At 34.3% G+C, this 19,960-nt stretch overlaps 1 protein-coding gene across 4 annotated transcripts; it reads right to left on the bottom strand.

Moving 5' to 3' along the window:
- Positions 1–140: 140 nt before the first annotated feature.
- On the bottom strand, positions 141–18,305 carry LOC140970803 (inositol hexakisphosphate and diphosphoinositol-pentakisphosphate kinase VIP2-like). 4 transcript variants are annotated; one of them, XM_073432713.1, is made up of 32 exons: positions 18,058–18,305; positions 17,482–17,621; positions 17,260–17,319; positions 17,011–17,057; positions 16,793–16,876; positions 16,083–16,146; positions 15,454–15,607; positions 11,592–11,662; positions 11,285–11,389; positions 10,717–10,809; positions 10,384–10,458; positions 9,763–9,848; positions 9,049–9,255; positions 8,871–8,970; positions 8,697–8,767; positions 7,531–7,612; positions 6,623–6,778; positions 6,405–6,447; positions 6,002–6,084; positions 5,741–5,803; positions 5,592–5,666; positions 4,517–4,639; positions 4,093–4,334; positions 3,967–4,011; positions 3,566–3,632; positions 3,335–3,406; positions 2,740–2,996; positions 2,512–2,569; positions 2,117–2,284; positions 1,247–1,321; positions 619–878; positions 141–513 (listed from the first exon to the last, which is right to left on the bottom strand). In XM_073432713.1, exons 2-32 carry the CDS (start codon positions 17,548–17,550, stop codon positions 459–461), a joined length of 3,210 nt encoding a protein of 1,069 aa, XP_073288814.1. In that variant the 5' UTR covers positions 17,551–17,621; positions 18,058–18,305; the 3' UTR covers positions 141–458. The 4 variants fall into 4 exon arrangements, with proteins under 4 accessions (XP_073288814.1, XP_073288812.1, XP_073288813.1 ...); XM_073432711.1 differs by having other exon boundaries at positions 17,482–17,631; positions 18,069–18,305; XM_073432712.1 differs by lacking the exon at positions 18,058–18,305 and adding an exon at positions 17,982–17,997 and having other exon boundaries at positions 17,482–17,631.
- Between the last annotated feature and the right edge of the window lie 1,655 nt (positions 18,306–19,960).

Below are 19,960 nucleotides of genomic sequence, written 5' to 3'. Positions count from 1 at the left end.
AAATTTCCGATATTCAAATCGAACTCGAACTTGAATTGAACTAATTCGAGTCAAATTCGAGCTTTAAATTTGTCATATTTGACTCGATTTGGTTGGTTTCCGCACCTGATGTCAACATATGAATGTGCTTGTATCCCATATAAAGTACAAGTGTGTATGTGTTAAACCTCTCGGATAGTATACCACAACAGATAAATAGAAACATGACACATAACTAATAACACATTAGATACATGGACATGTAAATAAATGAATCACGATCAAAGTCTTAAATGAAGAAAGGATCGACCATACCGTCCTCAACATCCAAGGATACTCGCTCATGGGACCCTAGCATTGCATGGCAGGAGGGGGACAGGGGCGCTTCAAGTCCAAAGACGCCCTCAAGTTGAGCCTCTAAATAAACCATGTTGCCGCATGAAAAGGCACGACGCAAGAGCCATTTTCTTGATTCAGTATTATTTTTTGGGAATTTCTTCAGCTTTATTCTTTGTGGATTGCTTCGAAGATTTTCTGGGTGGTTGATATTTGCATTTAGGGGCCACAAGTGAATGCTAATTGAAAAGAAAGAAAGAAAGAAAGAAAGAAAGAAGAAACGAGCTAGAATCAACTACTCACTTCACAGCATTGCTTCCATGCTTGTGAAATGGCCAGAGATTGACCAGGCGTTCTAAAACCGCGGAGTTTTTGGAGAAATAGCCCGTAAAACCATGAGGAATCGAGGGTGGAGGGAAATCTTCGGCTGGCATAGCAAATGGACGAACCATCTTCTCCATCATCTCTAAGGTCAAATACGATCTCAAGTCTTGCAGCCTCTCGGGACCCATTATTGGCAATGTATGATCCTGGCACAGTGTAGATGCCTTGCTATTTTTTCTCTAAAAACATGAAAATATTAGCTGGCTACTAGTTCTAATTTGGAATCAACCAGATTGGATATCAATATCACGTGATTTTATTAATAATCAGCAGATTCCTACAAAACTTGCCGCATATATATTCACCAACATAAAGAAATTCTGATCTTAAACAAGATGGGATTTATTATAGTTTTTAACTCCTTGGGCATTGTATCAGGAGTGTATGCCTTCATCGTAGAACCGCAGAAATCAATTGATGTATTATTTGTTCCCTATTCTACTTTTACAAACCTCAACATGAGTTTGCTTTCAACCAAAGACCACTTACCATATTAGCACTAGAAAGCAACACAAACATGGTATTTTCAGAAAGGGTTGTAAAGTACCTCGAAAGGAGATAGATCAGCACCACGGCTAAAAGTCATCTCTATGCGGAATCTTTTGGGATCTTCTAATGCCACCTGCATTTGGAATTAGATTCTAATGCCACATGAGCAAATATCATAAAAGATGCAATGCTACGAACGATAAAGTGCAATAACATGGGGTTTTTATTCTAAAATTTCTTTCAGCTAGTGATCTTGGGATAATAAACACTTTCTTTAAGAAGAATTTGAGTCACTTAGTAAACTTCAGGAGTTGACATAATGTAAGTCAAATTGATTACTTTTTTGTAAGGAGAGAAGGCCTAGGTAGTTGTAAAAATTGTAAAGTCATACCAGGATAATGTTTGAAAACCTAACATAGACTATTAATCTTAGATCTTTGCCTTAAGAATAGAAGTAAAGTAAACAAAGGTCAGATTAGACAAAAAATCAAATTGTTGACTATGAACGGAGATGCTTCAGTTAGTTATCGAAGGATGTAAGACGTAAGGATAAGACCGATACATATGATAGAGCGTCTAGAAATTTAATTTGGTGAGTACTTAAAAAGAAGCATTTGCCTCAATGCTACATCGAGATCATTAAAGATATGTATGAAGGTACCGTAATTAGTGTTAGGTCTGTTGTAGGGAGGGATGTCATGTGAATTTCTTGTGGCCATAGGACTTCATCAAGGATCGACTTTAAGCCTTTACCTATTTGCTTTGGTTATGGATGAGCTAACGGGACATATTCAGGATGAGGTACCTTGGTGTATATTATTTACAAATGACACTGTAGCCGACCCCGCAACTAGCGATAATGTGCTATGATGTGATGATAATGAACTATTACACATGTACGACAAAAAAAAAGGTTACAAGTGACAACCTCCGTATCCTCAAACATCCTGAGTACAATATAACTCATGTAATCAAGCTCTTTCGTCCTATACAAGCGCTCCAAAGCAGAATCACAAACAAGGCTGGGTTCTCCTTGAAGAGATTCATCGAGATTACAATAACGTAAAACATTCATCACTGAATGGATGTGGGATTCCTGCCGTTTCAAAATTCACTATAAATAAGGCCAAAGATTAATTAAACAAAGAATTTAAATTAACACCGTCAAGCTTCAAAGAAACAATAATTAAATACATGTTTTCACCTTCTTCTTTTTCCAAAATCAACCTTAATGGTTGGATATAATGATCATGATTATTATATTAGAGTAGTAAAAAAAAAAAACATCATAACTATATCAAAACTGAAAAAGCTTATACTCACTGATGTGAAGTACAGACGTGTCCGTACATGACGCTCAGGTGTTTTCACATTTGCGTATCTGAAGAAAATTAAGCAAACATAAACATTAGATTCGCCTCTATTATCGAAATTTTATCTTTTAAGGTTTGCCTCGGTGAACTTAATAATAACAATTACTCATTACTAATACAGAGAAAGTAAGATTAGTGTGTGCTTGTATGAAAATAAAGATGCGATCTAAATATTTACTTTGGATCTAAACGATATTTCGTTTCCTTGCCATCATCGTCCTCTTGATCCACGGATTTGTCACTGTTAAAACTAGACCGTCTCATACCTTCCATCGTACCATGAGACTTGAAATGATGATCCGTGTCTTCTTTTGCAGCTCTAGGGGGGGTTTCTGAATTTTGGTCTTGAATACTCTTCAATTCAGTAACACCAATTGCTTCTTCCCTAGTGTTTCTCAGATCGATCAACATTTTTCCAAGCAAACGGCGAGCAATCTGAAACCCACATAACAGATTCTAATAGGAAAGGCTTGTATATCGCTGGAGCCCTCTCAAAATTATTACATCATGATAAATGATATTATTATCTATGATTCCAGACAAACAGGTCTGTACACAGGTTCCAACATGAGAATGAATATCAAGACAATCCGAAATTTCATAACACAAGTCTTTTAAAACGAAACCCTCTTTTTTCTACATCTACCTCCCTCACCATTTCAATAAATATATAATTTATTTGAAAGAACTGCTTCGATAAATTTAATGAAAAATTTCAAAGATAGGGGATAAGGATTTCGAAATAGATAGAGACATATATCTACTTGGTTTACCTTTGATCCGATCTTGAGTTTTTGTCTCGGATTGATTCCATACTCATTTGGAATAACACCATCAGCAAGTAACTGAACAAAAAGTCAAGTTGCACAAATTGTGAAACTGAGCATCAACTACGCCCCTCCCCCAACAAACCCCACAAAAAATTCTCACGCTTTCAAGTACTAGAGAGACGACTTAAAAAGACAAAATCACCGTTAAGGTCACGGAATTTCTTAATTTCATACCTGAGCTACTTTGAACAGTTCATCCAAGCCTTCTAGATTTAGATGCGCATTGTGTAGGAGATCATATCTGTCGACAGAATAGAAAAATACAATCATAACATGGATATGGGCAGAGGGAGTTCTAAATAAATCAATGCCAATATGGATAACTGAACATATCTAAAAGAGTGAAACTACAAGATGTGATGTGCTTGTGATTGGAATTCTACATTTCAAAGTCAAAATACTATTTATTATACATGATTTGTTTATCAGAGTATGCTACTAAGAGATACAGTCAACCTACTATAAAAATGTCATACCAAAGTAAAAGAATGAACGAGTACAGGTGCGTAATTAACCATGAAACAATGACACCTTCGTGAAATCCTAGCACCTTAAAGGTATGGTAATTTCCTTACTTGCATGAGTCATACACATCTGGAATTTGTGTTATATCGAACCGACTGCAGATAGTGCACATTCTTTGTAAGTCAAAATTCACTAACAATGTGAGAATGCTGATAAGCCATTACCAGAATACTCACTCTTTGCGTTCATTATACAAATCTCTCTCAAGTTTCCTCCACCGAGCAAACATGAGAAGAAATCCCTCACTGCCACAAGGCAACCCTGCAGCAATACGATCAACGTCTATGTTTGTCTTACCTAGAGCCGTAGCTTGATCATATGGACAAATCACATTATACAAGCTTGTTTCGGCGAGTTTGTCATCTTCGTCACTGGCTAGAAGCCTAACTTGTTCAGTAACCTTCTTTGTCAGTTTCACCTAAGTACAATCTTAATAATCTCATTAACACTCGTAGAAAGAAATAAGTAACCTCGACATGCGCAGTAAATGTCTATGAAGGCAGGAAAATATAAACAACATTCTTGCCAGGAAAAACTGTAAAAGGAGGAGGAATGCCAATAGCCCAACAGTGGCTAATATAGAATATTTGCACATCTTACCAATTTGGGTAGAAGTTCAGATGCTTTTGGAGTAAGTCCTGCCCCATCGGTCATCCAAGGTTCTTCTGATAAGCTATCATGAACAATTTTTGCTTCAGACGTTATAATCTCATTCAACCTAGCCTGAGAAAAGCAAAAAAGAAACAAAGTCGATGAGAAAAAACAGAACTTCAAGCCCTAAGGGTCATTATTCAATTTATGACAAGTTCTACTCATAGACTTGGATAAGCAAAATCTAATAGCAAATCAGCTTAGTCTTCTGTTTTTTCTCTTTAGCATAAGGTTTGGCATCTGTTCCAGAAGTAATTAACTCATATAACCTACCTGGCCAAAAAAATAACAAGAAACATAGCTGATGAAAAAATAAGTCAACAAGAAACCTTTTCACATTTTAGAAAGGTTTATTCCAAAATTTAAAGAGGCAATGAAAGCAGCACGTGAATCAACCAGGAGATCAAGCTCCAGCTGTATTATCCTTTGCCATTGGAAAATCACTTTTTTTTAAAAAAAATTCAGCTTATTAGAGGTCGGACAGCAATAGTTTTCAGCTTTTTATACTTAAGCAAAAATAATTCAAATAGTAAGTGTGAGGTGGAAAATACAACACTTCGAAAATTTTCATTTTTTACATATCAGACAAGAGGTATCTAAATTGAATAAGTACATATATTCATTTTTTCTCAAGTTTTAATTGAGAATAAAAAAATACTCATGTTTGTCATGGGATAGATGGCTTGTAAACCAAAATAATAGACCCAAAAATTCGTGTAGATTTCTATTTACCCATAATGGGATATGTGGTGCTCAAGTGTTAATTAAGAATAAAAAAAACAGGTATCCTGCTTTGCTAATTTGATTTACACAGCTGACAGATGTTTTAGTCAAGTATTTGTGTCGCAAGCCAAATGTCATAAATGTTACTCAAGCCAGCAAGAAGCTCGTGATTTAGTCTGAGACTGCTGTGACAATTATGTATTTTGTGTAAGATGTCCTCGAGTTGCAACTGTTTCTTTCTTAGGCGTAAACAAAAGTTCCAACATGGTGAAAAGACAAGCATAGATAGCAAAAGGCAAACCTTGGCTTCATCCATCTCAATACTTGCATTTTCAAGTCCGTCCAACATTGATGAATCCTTGCTAACAAGTGAAACCTTAACATACAGGAAAAAACTAGTGTTATTAAACTTATAGTCACAACAGTAACATTAGATACAACTATACCAACCAAGATAGGCGTTAATGGTCCTTCTAAATCAAGAAGTCCTTTAGCAAACGCAGCTGCTGACATCTGCCAACAATAAATATACAACATCAGTAAAAATCAAGAGTTCGACGACGTACGAGGCATGGCTGATATCTGAAGAAGGTAGAATGATACTTGGAACAATTAAATAGTATTATCCAAACTAATTCAAAGAAATGAAGTTCGGAGAATATAAATTTTAGAATGTGGAAATGCATATTTAGTTTTACTTGGCCGACTAACCTGTACACGGCCCTCATCCGAGCTATAAATCTTTAAGTCATGACGGTATGTGCTATGTAGACGGAGCAAGCCGGTACCTTCACCTGGAATGTATGGTACCTATTAAGTAAAGCACAAACAACACAGCAAAATCGGAGAAATCGTTGCCGATGTCATAAAAAGGCTAGACCCGATCCCATTCAAGAGCGAGTCATTTCGTAGAAGAATGAGCATATGAATTTCTTTTGAACATGTATCATTAATGTGTTAAATAAAATAGAATCCCCACTTTTGAGAAGACTGTAACCTCAAAATTCAAGGAGAGACACGATATACGCAAAATCATGCAAGTAATGAACTTGAAACAAAATGCAGAACTAGGCAGCCAATATGCAACTGCAGAGTTGGACATATAACAGCTAACCAGGATACATATTGTTCCGAAAGTATCTGCCCAATTCATCAGCCTGCAAAGAAGATTATTTAACATTGTTCAAGAGGAGAAGTACCTGACAGCATAAACTTATCATGTAAAGCAACACGTGTGTCCTCAAAATAATGAAAATCTGGGATAAGGGATGCAATTATCTTGTAAAAATGCCAAAGATTTGGGATAGCTTCCATGATAAAAGAAAATTTCACCTGTTTCCTTCCAGCATGAGTGAGAACACCACCATATTTAAGAACCATCAGGGCTTCAGTAGGTCGTTCTTCCACTTCACCATTACTTTTTGTAACTTGCCCCCACTTTAATGGCTTGAGTTGAACCTTCCTATATATGCCAGAGAAGTGCCCTCCCTGAACATTAAAACAATGATAATGGTTACGGTCACACCTAGCTAAGTTTACTGAGCATCGATTCCCAGGAAACACAAGCAGCCAAAATTAGCCAAGATTCATGACAAAAAGTATAGCACTTGGCGAAAAATTACAAGATATTAAAATTTCAATCGTATACTTGTGCTTTCATTGTTCCTCAATGGTGATTGATGTGGCTATTTGATAAAAAAACGGTGGATCATCCAACTATATTCAACATCTAATTGACATATTTAGTATTCCAATCATCCCATGAACTTGGAGTTGAATCGGAAGGCAGCACAGTTAAGGTAGAGAAATATTAGTTTAGATGCCTCAAAATATATTCACCAAACCTGATCCTGCTGGATTAATGGCTATGTCCTGTGTTTTCACACACTGTAAGCAGTAAGTCTTAAAGTCAAAACTTTCAGAAACTCTCATGATCTAAATATATCTTTTTTATAAAAAATGTTGTTGTCTTCCAGTGAAACCAAAACTATGGTGTAAACACAACATAAAACTGTTGCTTTCACCTACAACGAGTGCAAATGAAGGTGATTTATCATGATACTCATTGTTGTTCAGCTATTGAAAAATTCCCAATGAAATTTAATGAGTTGAATAAACTAAAAAGATCCAGAAGTTCTGTTTTTATCTGCAAGAATGTATATAAAGAAAAATCTATTCAGTTAATCAGGCGCAGTGAATAAAGAATGTCATAAAATCAATAACAAAAAATTTAAATGGACCTCCTCAAGCACTGCTTTCACTTGGCGAAGTTTTTCGGCATGTTCAATGTCTTCTGCTTCACTATCACTTTCTCTACCAGTTCTGGATGATAATCATTTTGTAAGTTTAGAGTTCACTGAAAGCTAAATCATTTATAAAAAGCTACCCACCTTCAATGTTCAACCATGGATAAGAAAAAAGCAGTTGATAAAACAGGCCAGTATTATGATAATGAAGAAAAGAGAGAATTTTCACTTGAACCGTGTCTTAGACATTTTTTTCGAGGAGAACAAGGAAAAACAATTTTTGCCTGTAGAATCAAGATTTGGAATTGCTGGTTATCACCATAGAGAGGATGGAGTGATATGGGTGGAGCTGGCTCCAGTTGCTGTTATCCACTATTAATGAAAGGACATAAAATTAAAAAGTTTCAAGTCCAAGAACAGGTCCCAAGAAAAGTTCGTAACTAGGGATTTGTCAGAAAATTGTCCTTCCTATGTAGGATTCGCTGCCATTTCTGGTGGCTAAAAGTTGTTCTAAACTGCTTTTAATATCCAAAATTTTAATAGCTCAAGGGTGGCTGCTTTATATGGTGGTGGTGGTGGGTACTTGGATCTACTCACTTATTTATTGTACTTGTCTATAAAGCAACTCTTCGAGGCGATCTATTCATCTGTTCCTGAAAAGCGTAAGGTTAAAGTTCAAAGAAGGAAAGGCCCCACAAGAATTATAGACTGTGGCATACTACAATATAGCCTCTGATGATTTTTTTCCATGATGCGCATTCTTACAAATAGAAAAGTGCTTTTTAGCATGTTTCAAAACAATTTCCATATCCAAACATCAATTTGTTTTTTTTAAAAAGTGATTTTTATTTTTTATTTTTTTTGGTGAGATAGATTCTCTATTGAAACATGCATTTTATTAATTAAAATATCATATGAAAGGTAAGGTGAAAAGTATTGTTTATGAAACTGACCAAGTTGTAGAACAGCTAGTAATAATCAATAAACCACAAACAAAAAAATCATGCCTTTAAATTCTTCTCTATGAAAAAATATAGAAACTTCAGTAAGTCAATGCAGGTTAAGGATGGCTAGTACGCACATGTCGATACAAAAGTTTGTGAAACTAAATGAATAATAAATAAGAAACTAAATGAATAATAAATAAGATATTTTCATACCTAGCACGAGGTACCAAAGTTCTCGTTGCATCTAAAAGATCTTGTAATTGAACAGCACTTTTCAGCTTTGTCTATAGAAGGTGACAGGTGGGAGGAAAAAGGTTAAAACACACATCCGCAATAGTTGCCAAGCATGAAATCAAAAAAAGTGGATGCAGAAGAATTAAGAGATACCTCCGCTCTAGGCCTTCCACCATTATATTTTAACATCAGATTTAGAAGCTTTTCCTCAGTGACTTTCAGCTTCACTTTCTGCTTCGGAGTTCTGTCGCCACTAAGTAAACAATAATTTCTCAAGGGAGATCTAAAAGTGCAACACTAATCAGAGAAAGTAAGGTGTATTATGCCTTACTGACGAATGATTGCTATCACACATCGTAGCTCTTCGGATTGCCCAAAGTTGCCAATTATCCCACTTCCGTGACGCGGTAGTCCTTCAGATGGCTGAACTGCTTTATTGACCATCCATGGTAGAATTGGAGGAATTGTTGTAGAAAGGTGTGGGGCTTTTTCATCAAGAATTATCTTCCTCAACACACAAGCTGCGTCATCATAGTATCTGTTTTAATTAAACTACAATTAACATCACAGGCCCAAACAAAAGAAAGAAGAAAATAATACAATGGGATACAAAAAGAATTATTAGAATATTGACAGAGTCGAGACGAGACACTTTTCATCTTTCACAGAGGCTCATATTTCAGTTGTGCTCATCATTCAACTCATAGGCAATTCCATGTCACACATAATTCCTTTACAAGCAAATCAAAAGTGCAACTGAAATTTCATGGATCCCAAATTCAGCTCAGCTGGTCTAAGTGATACAATGGCTTGTAACAAAATTTCCACAAAACCCCAACCCCCCCCCCCCCCCCCCCCCCCCCCCCCCACCCCCCCCCCCCCCCCCCCCCCCCCGCCCCACCCACACACACACACATATCTCCATGTGTGTGTTACAACAGGAATGAACTTTTCCCAAATAACACTTCATTAAAATCCGTCCACCGTTCTTCATTAAAAAAGAATCACCATCCAAAAGTGGAAAATAGCGATGACAAGATATTACTTGTAGGAGTTCTTAACGAAGCTCCATCCGTTAACATCACAAACATATGAACGCCCTTCGCAGCGCAACAGATCAAAGCCACAAACCTAAAATAAGATTAGCACATTATTTCATCAAAATTTCATCATAGACATGTTGAAGAAAGGTATCTCAGAGATAAATCCTCAAAGAGAAGTCAGCACAGTAATTAAAAATTTTGAAGCAGAAGATAGGTTAAATAAAGTAGGTAGCAGGCATAGTTCATAATGGACAACTGCCAAAAGGTACATGGAAAAAGGAAAGCACAACCTAATTAGTTGTTAGCAAATAGCAGTCATTGAGAATATATGCATGCAATGAACTATAGTATGTGAAACTTTCTTCATATTTTTAAAGACTTCATCCAATGTCAATAAGTTTGAATGATCTTCCAAAGGCACAAAAAACATGGATCAAGGCAAAGCAAACTCAAGAACTGGTAAGAGATAGAGATATTAATCACTGAAAACTGAAGATAAATTATTGGAACGGAAGCTGACTATTAATTGCGATTTTCAAATAATGTAAAACAAATTTCTCAAAATGAGCGAACAGTTCATATTCCAACTAAGAATACATATTTGAAGCATCAGATAGACTCACAGCTTGCTTAAATGCAATGCAGACGTCTCTTGCTATTTGTTTCTCAGCGGGAGTAAGTAAAACGGGATATCTGACCTACAAAAAGAGTTCAAATGGAAGATAGAAGATAAAGAAAATTCTACCAACAGTAACTTGACTGGAGTTGCAGTAAACTCATTTCAGGTGCTAGGGAATTTGGGAATCAACAGACAAGAGCAGAATTAGATGTTGATTGGCGGTCCCTTATGTTTTACTACTGGTCATCGAGAATGTAGGGGAAAATGGGACAGGAGGCATAAGTAAATATGCTACCAATGTCAAGGTTCTTGATGCATGTATAGCAAAACCACTCACTTCTTTGCCATCAGGATTTCTCATAACAACACCATCAACCACTGGAGACTTCCTTGCCTCTGCATGCGCATATTCAGGGCCAACCGTGTACACCTAAGATACACAACAAGAAGTTGAAATTGCTTTTCAATAAAAAATATAAGGAAATATTCATGCACAATTATCACCAAGTTAACACAACAAAGTAAAGGGGTCTAAAAGAACAACTTGGTAGACTGGGTAATGTTGTCAGAAGAAAAATGAAAGGTTGGGAGCTGAAAGGTAAAAAAAGATTAAGATGGAATCATTCTCAAAGCATAGAATTATTTTAAGTTAGAAGAGACTAGCTTGACAGACAACAGGACAAACCCATCAGCCTAACTGATAGGCACTTGATACAGCTTGAGAGAGAATACTTCATCACAAATTTCCAGTAAACAGAAAAAACCATCTACTATATAGAGATAAAAAAAACACTCATCCCTCCAAAACATGCCAAGAAGTTGAGATATACAAATTGCACACAAAAAGGATAATCAAACTACAAAATATTTACTGGATCAAGACAAATAAACCAAAGGAAGAAAACCTTCACATCTGTTCCTCCGGTGGGGAGAAATTCCTCGTATATGTAAGAACCTTCACGTCTCACTCTTCTGATCTCTGGATGAAATTCACTGGAGCGGTTACCAACCTAAAAAAATGAAAAATATGATTTTATAGCATAGATATAGTAGCACGTGCCTTGATGTTTTCCATGGTTGTTCCTAAATATTCATGGGGTGAATCAGTTTTAATAGCCTCTTATATGCAAGATTAAGGCAACAAAGAAGGAGAAATGAACTCGACACAGATGCTAAATTCATACAAGACGCAATAAATTTATCAAAAACTACCTTCCGAAACAGTGCATTCATTCCTCCACCAGCTGAGCTCGGATAATATATCATTACACTGTGATTGTCACCTTCATAAAAAAGAACAAGATATATGCATGTATTTGTATGATTAAGTATGACAGAGGAAAACAAATCAAATAACGTCGTAAATTAGCTTGTTGCCACTCAAAACCGTAACAATTTCAGGTCCAAGATCGCTATGCTAACATAAGACTAAAGAAAAATGGAGAAAGTGCAAGATTCATACAAATTCATTGGGAAATCATATTTCTTAAAAGGAATTCATAAAAAAATATGTTGACTCAGCATCTGTCATGCCATGACAAAACAATCAGCCGGTCCGTTTGATGAATTCGAAAAGACTAGAAACCAGGGACTTTGAAGAAAAACAATGATCTGACATCATTATGGTGAATTAAATTGTAATGAAAAATATTCGATAAAAAAACTGATTATATAACATTGAAGAGTATGTAATATCCACAACATTATTTATTATAAAAGTACGGATCTTTGGCAATGTATCTGCTATGTGAAAGTTTCAAACCAACCTTGTTGTCTATTGTCTCAAGTTTGACATGTTGGGGTCCAATGTAATTTCAGAATTCTATTTGAGGATAAATATGGTAAAAAAATGATTGTGAATTAACTGAAGGAGTTATATTGTGTTGAGGACAATTCTAAATCGTCCTAGGACTCTATTCCTGACGATGTTTTTGCTATGTGAACGTGTTAAACTATCCTCATTGTCTATTCTCTCAGGTACGTGTTGGGGTTAAATGTAACTTTAGATTTCTATTTATGATAAATATGATAAACAAAAATGGTATGAAGCATGCAATGATTGATCCATGTCAATCGATAAAATAACAGATAAATCAAGGTGTAAGAACTAAATAAGATTTGGTATCAAAGTTGTGCTAAGATAAAAATACATTACAATGTTATACAAAACTATAATTATTAAAAGAAAAAAATCATCATCATCCTCATAGCACATTCCTGTTAGTTGTGGGGTCAGCCACATAGATATTAGTTATCCAAACAAAGCGATTTTTTCATATATCATCTTTTAAGATCTAAGATATCATCATTAACCACTTTTATCCGAGTTTTCAATGTCTACCCCTCTTTCTACTCATTCCATTAATCTATCAGTCTAAGATATGTTGGATTGGGGCAATGTTGTTCTCCTCTTCACGTGACCAAACCATGTTAGACTTCTTTCTCTAATCTTATTTTCGATGAGGCTACACCTAAATAGCTAATAATTTCTTCACTCATAATTCTATCTTTGCGTTTTTGTTACACATCCATCTTAATATACACATATTTGCTAACGTCATTTTATGCATATGTAGTCTTGTAGTGGCCCAACACTCCGAGCTATAAAGCATAGCTGGTCAAACAAGTCTTATAACATTCTCCTTTCAATCTAGCATGCATTTTTCTATCGTATAAGACTCATGATGTCATCCTCCATTTCATCCACCCTGGTTTAATCCTATGGTCTATATCCTCTCTAATGTCTTCAGTCTTTTGGATAATAGTAATAACAATATTTAATATAGTTGACATATATTATAAACTTGATTTTTAAAAATAAACTATGGCGATATTTTTGTGAAATAAATTATCATGGTAGGATAAAAATTGGAAAATCCTCACCATAATTTAAATCTATTGATTTTCCAAATTTATAATGTATATCTTGTCTATCAGAAAATGTTAAATTCAAAATGACATCTATCAGATAGAACTCAACTCAAATATATATATCTATCAAATAAAGTTTGATAAAATAATCAGTCACATATATTTGATTTATATTACAATAAACTTGATTTTAAAGAAAAATCTTAATTTAGCATAATGAATATTAAGAAAAATTAGAAACTATTAACTAAAACTAGCGGATCGTGATACTCGTGATGTGTATGTCCCGTAAAAAAAGAATATAATAGTTTTTTATAATTTCAAATAAAAGTTACACAATTTTTAAATTAAAATGGTAGTAAATAAAATAAAATATAAAAAATGTTATTATAATATGGTAAAACCATGTATTTAGTTTGATAAGAAGGTGTTTTAGGCAAATCGAAAATTACATCATGATTTCATAAAGTTAGTATACGATGATATTGTATTGTATATAATAATACATAAATTAACTTAAAATAAAAAATAACTAGAATGCTAAAACTACCACGACCATATATAGTTAGTATATGATGTTCTTGTATTATATATAGTAATAGATACATTAACTTAAAATAAAAATAACTAGAATGCTAAAACTTCTAAGGCTCAAGCCACAACAAATTCCAAAGCAATGAATTATGCAAAAAAGATAAAAGTAAATTTTAATCAATGCAAGATAATAATGATATAGAAAATTAAAATGAGAAAATATATATATTTAAACACAATATTTATTTACCTATTTGTTATATTTATAAATTTTAAATTGTGTTTGATGTTTCTTTATAAATTCAAACTAATCAATAGTTAGGTCATGCCTGATCAGGAATGTCGTTTTCGAGCGATGAGCAATGTCTTTTTCAATATATATTAATAATGAACTAAATATCAAAGAAAAAATAATGCACTAGCCAAAAATTCAAGTTTCATTTAATTACGTAATCTCGTATTGACAACTTTCATTATTTAAAATGAATATTCTACTATTGCAGTGTTGGAGATTTTATTATTCCAATAATTGAGGTATGTATAGTAACATTTTTCTTATGACAAACTATTACAAAACTTTAGACAAGATATAATGATGAATATAAATTTATTTTCAAAATGCATTAGAATGTTGAAAAGAGACCGTCAGAGATTGAGATTGGAGATGATTCAAAGATTGCTTTCTCACAAGACATAAATGAATAAAGATAACAGAAAGCAAACAATAGATGACGATAACAACACAAGAATTGAGATTGGAGACGATAAGAATATTGCTATTCTTACAAGGAATGGCTTGGAGAAAGAGAGAAGAGTCTCCCAATGAGGATATCAAAGAACAAAGGTAAAGAAATACAAATAGTAGATGATGTTAATAGCACAAAAATAGAGATTGAAGGAACAAAAACAGATGGCAACAAAGTAATATGATAAAGACAAAAGGCGTGAAATTTAGGAAGAAAAAATGTGATCAACAATTTCATTCAAAACTATGAACATATTGTCTAAAATCACTTTTCTTTTCTGCAATATAAAATAGTAGTGGGGAAACATATGATGAAGATCATGCATGACATGTTCGTTTTCAAATTTTGTATTTCATCAATGGTAACATCAATTCTAACATCACACTTTTCTCATTGACTAGTTATTTAAAATTAGAACATAAAATTATTAGTTATATGTTTTTCATGAATTAAATAATACATTTAATTAAATTTAATTACATATATATATTTTTGCCGGAAAAACCTACTGTTAGGTTTCATTGAATTTAATTATTGATTATTTCTTTTCTATAAAATAGAATAAAAATTCCAATCATTAAATATTATTTATTTTCAATGGATTTCGTTGTTTATGGACAAAATAGTGTGGTCTCAGGTGCAACGCACGTCTTATTTTCTAGTATAATAAAAACATGGCGAGATGTTATTGAGAAAAGTAAAAGTGGCAATTTTTACATATATGTGCAAAATGACAAATGCAACCATAGTCTGAGTTTCAACAGAAAAGGGAAACTAGAAGAATATAACACAAATATTAGTTATTTGTATCGTCATAGCCGATTTATGCTTTCAGAGTGCAGACATATTGCCTATTTCATTAAATTCAACATAGCACTTAGTGATTGTTGTTCAAGTGAACTGAGATATCCAAGCGATCTTACCTTCAACAGGCTTCTCTACAAAAGGCTTCCAGAATCTATTCCCATGGACCTCAACAAAATCTTCCTCCTCGACAAAATAATCCAGCTCTTGATAAGGATATTCCCTGTTAACTAAGGCGTATCTTGGAACAGGTATCCCACACAATTCAAGCCGCTGAATAGACATGAAATTAACCCCACCACCCCCACCCAAAAAAGTTGAAATGGATGAGAAAAATGAGGTTATTTTCTTTAGAGGAAGTGAATATGTAAAACCAAACGCTAATAGCATAACATATATAAATAAAATCTTATCAAGTAAAACGATGGTTAGGAAGGAAGATTAATGGCTGAGAAAATCAGGTAAAGATGCTAGATTTAGCAAGATGCCAAAGTCAGGCATAGGCTAATAAGAATATTTTGGGAGATATATCGTAAAGGCTCCAGTCCTTTTGGTTCCATGAATCCAAAACTGGTGTGCATCAGGGAGTAAAAGGTGTATAAAATTAAGAAAATGGTTAAGCAAACAAATAAATCAAATTAAATGTTTTATAGTAGCTACTCTTTTGATGGACGACCCAGTGTTCAATGAATCAACAAAAACAAGAAATAAACTCCTCGGCGTTATAGATGGACAGAAAGATGCAAACCTCATACACTTTCCTCCGATCGTGAAGAAGGTGTTGCGACTCCAATTCATTTACAGAGAAAGGCCTAAAAATGACAAACCAGGATCAGAGATTGCTCATACCCCCATTTTCAATATTTATGGATATGGCCGATAATAAAGGAAATAGTTGAACTGCACCTACCCCAACAAACAGCAACGTCACTATCAGTATTTACTGATCATGTGGAAGACGAGACAAGTTAATCTTTGAAATCAGAGTTTATAATGACCAAAGTTCAGGCTTCCACAGTTAATCTTAGAATTAGAGTCTTAGAAGACAAAATTTCAGACTTCTACAAACCAAAACAAAGATTCCTCCACAGATTTCACTTTCCTTCCATCCACCACTTCATTCTAATTTCCTCTTACATGATGAAGGAAGCATCAAAGCCAACACAAAAGGATTGCAAACCCACAATATTTTCAACAGGACATCTAATACCTTAAGTATGCATGAGCGAAAAATTAACTTGTCATGAAGTGTCTGTTTCAACTCCACAATATTTTCAACAGGACATTTAGTACCACAATATTTTCAACGGGACATCTAGTACCTTAAGTATGCATGAGTTAAAAATTCACTTGGAAACAGACAATTCATGATATGAATTAGAATGACGATGAGGATGAGATCATGGAAGATGAGGATGAGATCATGGAAATAAAACTTCTTCTAGAGTTGAATTTTACTTTCGTAAAGCTGCATATGCTTCGGCCCTCTCCAGGGGATACCCAGTTGAATAGAAGCCAATCAGGCAATCACATGCAGGCCAGCTGCAATAATTAAGATAAAGGTAACCGATTTTTTTCAGGAGAATAGGAAATTAAGAAATAGAAAAATGAGCAAAAGAAATTAAAGAAATGATGATCTCAATATTAATAACGTCTTATAATTAAAGAAGATCTACCTCTCGATAGGATCTTCAACAATAACCTTGTCGCCAAAATACAGAATCTGCATGGTCGGAAAACAATTATTTTGCATTAAAACAAATTTGAACCATAAAGAAACTTTAAAAGGCTAATTCTTCACTTACTACCAAAAGGGATCAATTAATATGAGCACAATTCGAGTAAACGAGTATCCCAAACACAAATTTCCTTATCACATGTTATTTTCATTGGCATAATCATTAAAGATGCCCCCAGGTTATTACCTTGAATTCTCCAAATCCCTGCAATCTTTCTAATATTTGCAGCATAGGCGCAGAAAAAGCCTAAAAACAAAACATTGACATGGTAAAAAAAAGGGGGTATGGGAAGAAACAATTCAAGAAAATCAGCAATGATCAATACAGTTGACCGAGAAAATTACTGATGATGCATGGTCCCAGAAGAGGAATGTAAAGACAGAGAATATAATCTTGGATTCACAGTACCTTCTTCTCCATCACACAAACTCCTATGGTTATTTTCTCCTGATTAATACAATCCTTCTCCGCCTCCATTGTTCTGATGCGAAACAAGAGAAAACTTAAGTGAATCCAATTTCACCTCCTTCAACTCCTCTCATTGATTTCTCTCCAACACTGTTGATTAATCAACAGAGAACACCGGCGAACCGATATTAATTATTATACACACACAAATTATTGCAATAAATAAAAAGGACCACAGGAAATAGAGTGAAAAAACATTCTGCAAGAAACTGAACGTTTCTTGAAGTCCATTCACCTATGTACGCAAAACATATCAATAATATTAATACACACATATATACATGTAAAGAACAAGACAGCGAGAGATATGAAGAAATGTTGTAGAAAAAGGTTGACCAAACCCAGATTTTAGTCCCTCAAATTTCTTCAGCACTGATCAAAAAAATGTAACGATTTTTATCATATCTTAAAACAAACATGTGCAAGAACATGTTCCCCACCAAAAATTCAAGATTTTCACAAAAACAGAGTTGAAAAAGAGTTTCCAATGTCTACAAAACAAACATTTGCAAGAACATGTTCCTCACCAAAATTTCAAGATTTTCACAAAAACGGAGTTGAAATAAGAGTTCCAAACATGGACGTTTCCCGAAGATTTTACTGCTGTCAATTGCCCGATATCGTAGGACAGAAAATATAAAGAAACGGGTGTGCGGAAACGGACTCAGAGACTGGATTTTCCATTTTTTCCTATTATATTATATAAGACATGGTGGGGAAAATAGGTATCTTTTGTTGGAATATACAAAATATACACAAAAAGGTTCGTCTTTTATAACGTTCAAAAGCGGAGCGTCAAAAGGCAAGTTTAGACATCGGACCTTATTGTATCTATCCACCGGATTTACCACCTGCCTCCGAAATAGTCGTAAACTAGTTACTCTATGTTTTTATTATTATCGATAGACTAAATTGAAATTTGACAAATTATAGAGGGACTAAATTGATATTCAAATTGTTGAAATAAAAAAAATAAAAATAAAAGTGTGTGATGAAATTTAAAAAAAACAAAAGAACAAAAGTGTAATATTAGTATCATATAAGTGTAAAATTGAAAGAAAAAATTGGTATCCTTCCTAGATAGTTACTATCATATCTTCAACTTTAATAAAATAGTATAGATAGTATAGATATATGAATTTGTTTGTTTTTCATATCAATTAAAAATATAATTAAAATTTATATTACATCACTGTTCAGTATATTTGGCATGAACCAAGAAAATAATAATATTATAAAAATGACCATAAATAATTATTAAATATGTTTGTCATTATTAAATTGATAATAAGCGAAAGTATGTGGATCGCCATCATAATCAGCCCTCTGAAATAAATAGAATTTAATTTATGTAGCATCTGTATGTGTGACTGTGTAATTTGGTTACACGATGACAGCTATTTTATTTTTAATTCGTGTAGGAAAAAGAAAATTATGTTTGATTTATCACAAAAACTCATATATTAATTTTGTGAATAGTGAAAATATATTATTTTTATATCAAAAGAATTATTTTTTATTCTAAATGTGTATCAGATCAATTAACTATCTTGCTCTTGGTTTATATTGTGATTTATAGTTTTAATATTTTTTCTGTCAGAATGATATCGATTTTTTGTCATAGATTTACGAATGACGCTTCAATGTTTTTTCACCCAGATAAAATCTGTAAAATCACTAAATCGTAAATATTGTTATTGAAGTGTCACAAAATTCGTGGATACAAAGATTAATAATTATTTGATATTTAATGAAGATTTGATAATTATTTAATGATAAATATGTCCTTGTGTATTTTTATAAACTAAAGAAAATACGTGGTTTTCAAAAATACTGTAATGCCCGAGATTTGAATTATCGTAATCCGGAATGAATTGTTAATAATTAAGATAGTTATAGATGGAAAGGATCGGACTGGGAAAGACGAGGAAAGATGGAAATTATGTGCGAGGATAGTACCCCTCGCGCATATGCGCGACCAGGAGGCGCGCATATGCGCGATTTGGGCAGAGAACCTCGCGCATATGCGCGAAGGAAGTGCGCGCATATGCGCGAGCTGTGCATGCCGGGTCCAGAGAACCTCGCNTGTAATGCCCGAGATTTGAATTATCGTAATCCGGAATGATTTGTTAATAATTAAGGTAATTATAGATGGAAAGGATCGGACTGGGAAAGACGAGGAAAGATGGAAATTATGTGCGAGGACAGTACCCCTCGCGCATATGCGCGACCAGGAGGCGCGCATATGCGCGATTTGGGCAGAGAACCTCGCGCATATGCGCGAAGGAAGTGCGCGCATATGCGCGAGCTGTGCATGCCGGGTCCAGAGAACCTCGCGCATATGCGCGGAGATGAGGCGCACATATGCGCGAGTTGCCGTGCTTGGAACGCGCCGAGACATATTGTCTCGCGCATATGC

The sequence above is a fragment of the Primulina huaijiensis genome, chromosome 2 (assembly GCF_012295235.1).
Source record: "Primulina huaijiensis isolate GDHJ02 chromosome 2, ASM1229523v2, whole genome shotgun sequence".
NCBI lineage: Eukaryota > Viridiplantae > Streptophyta > Magnoliopsida > Lamiales > Gesneriaceae > Primulina > Primulina huaijiensis.
This window is presented reverse-complemented; position numbering and strand designations above follow the sequence as displayed.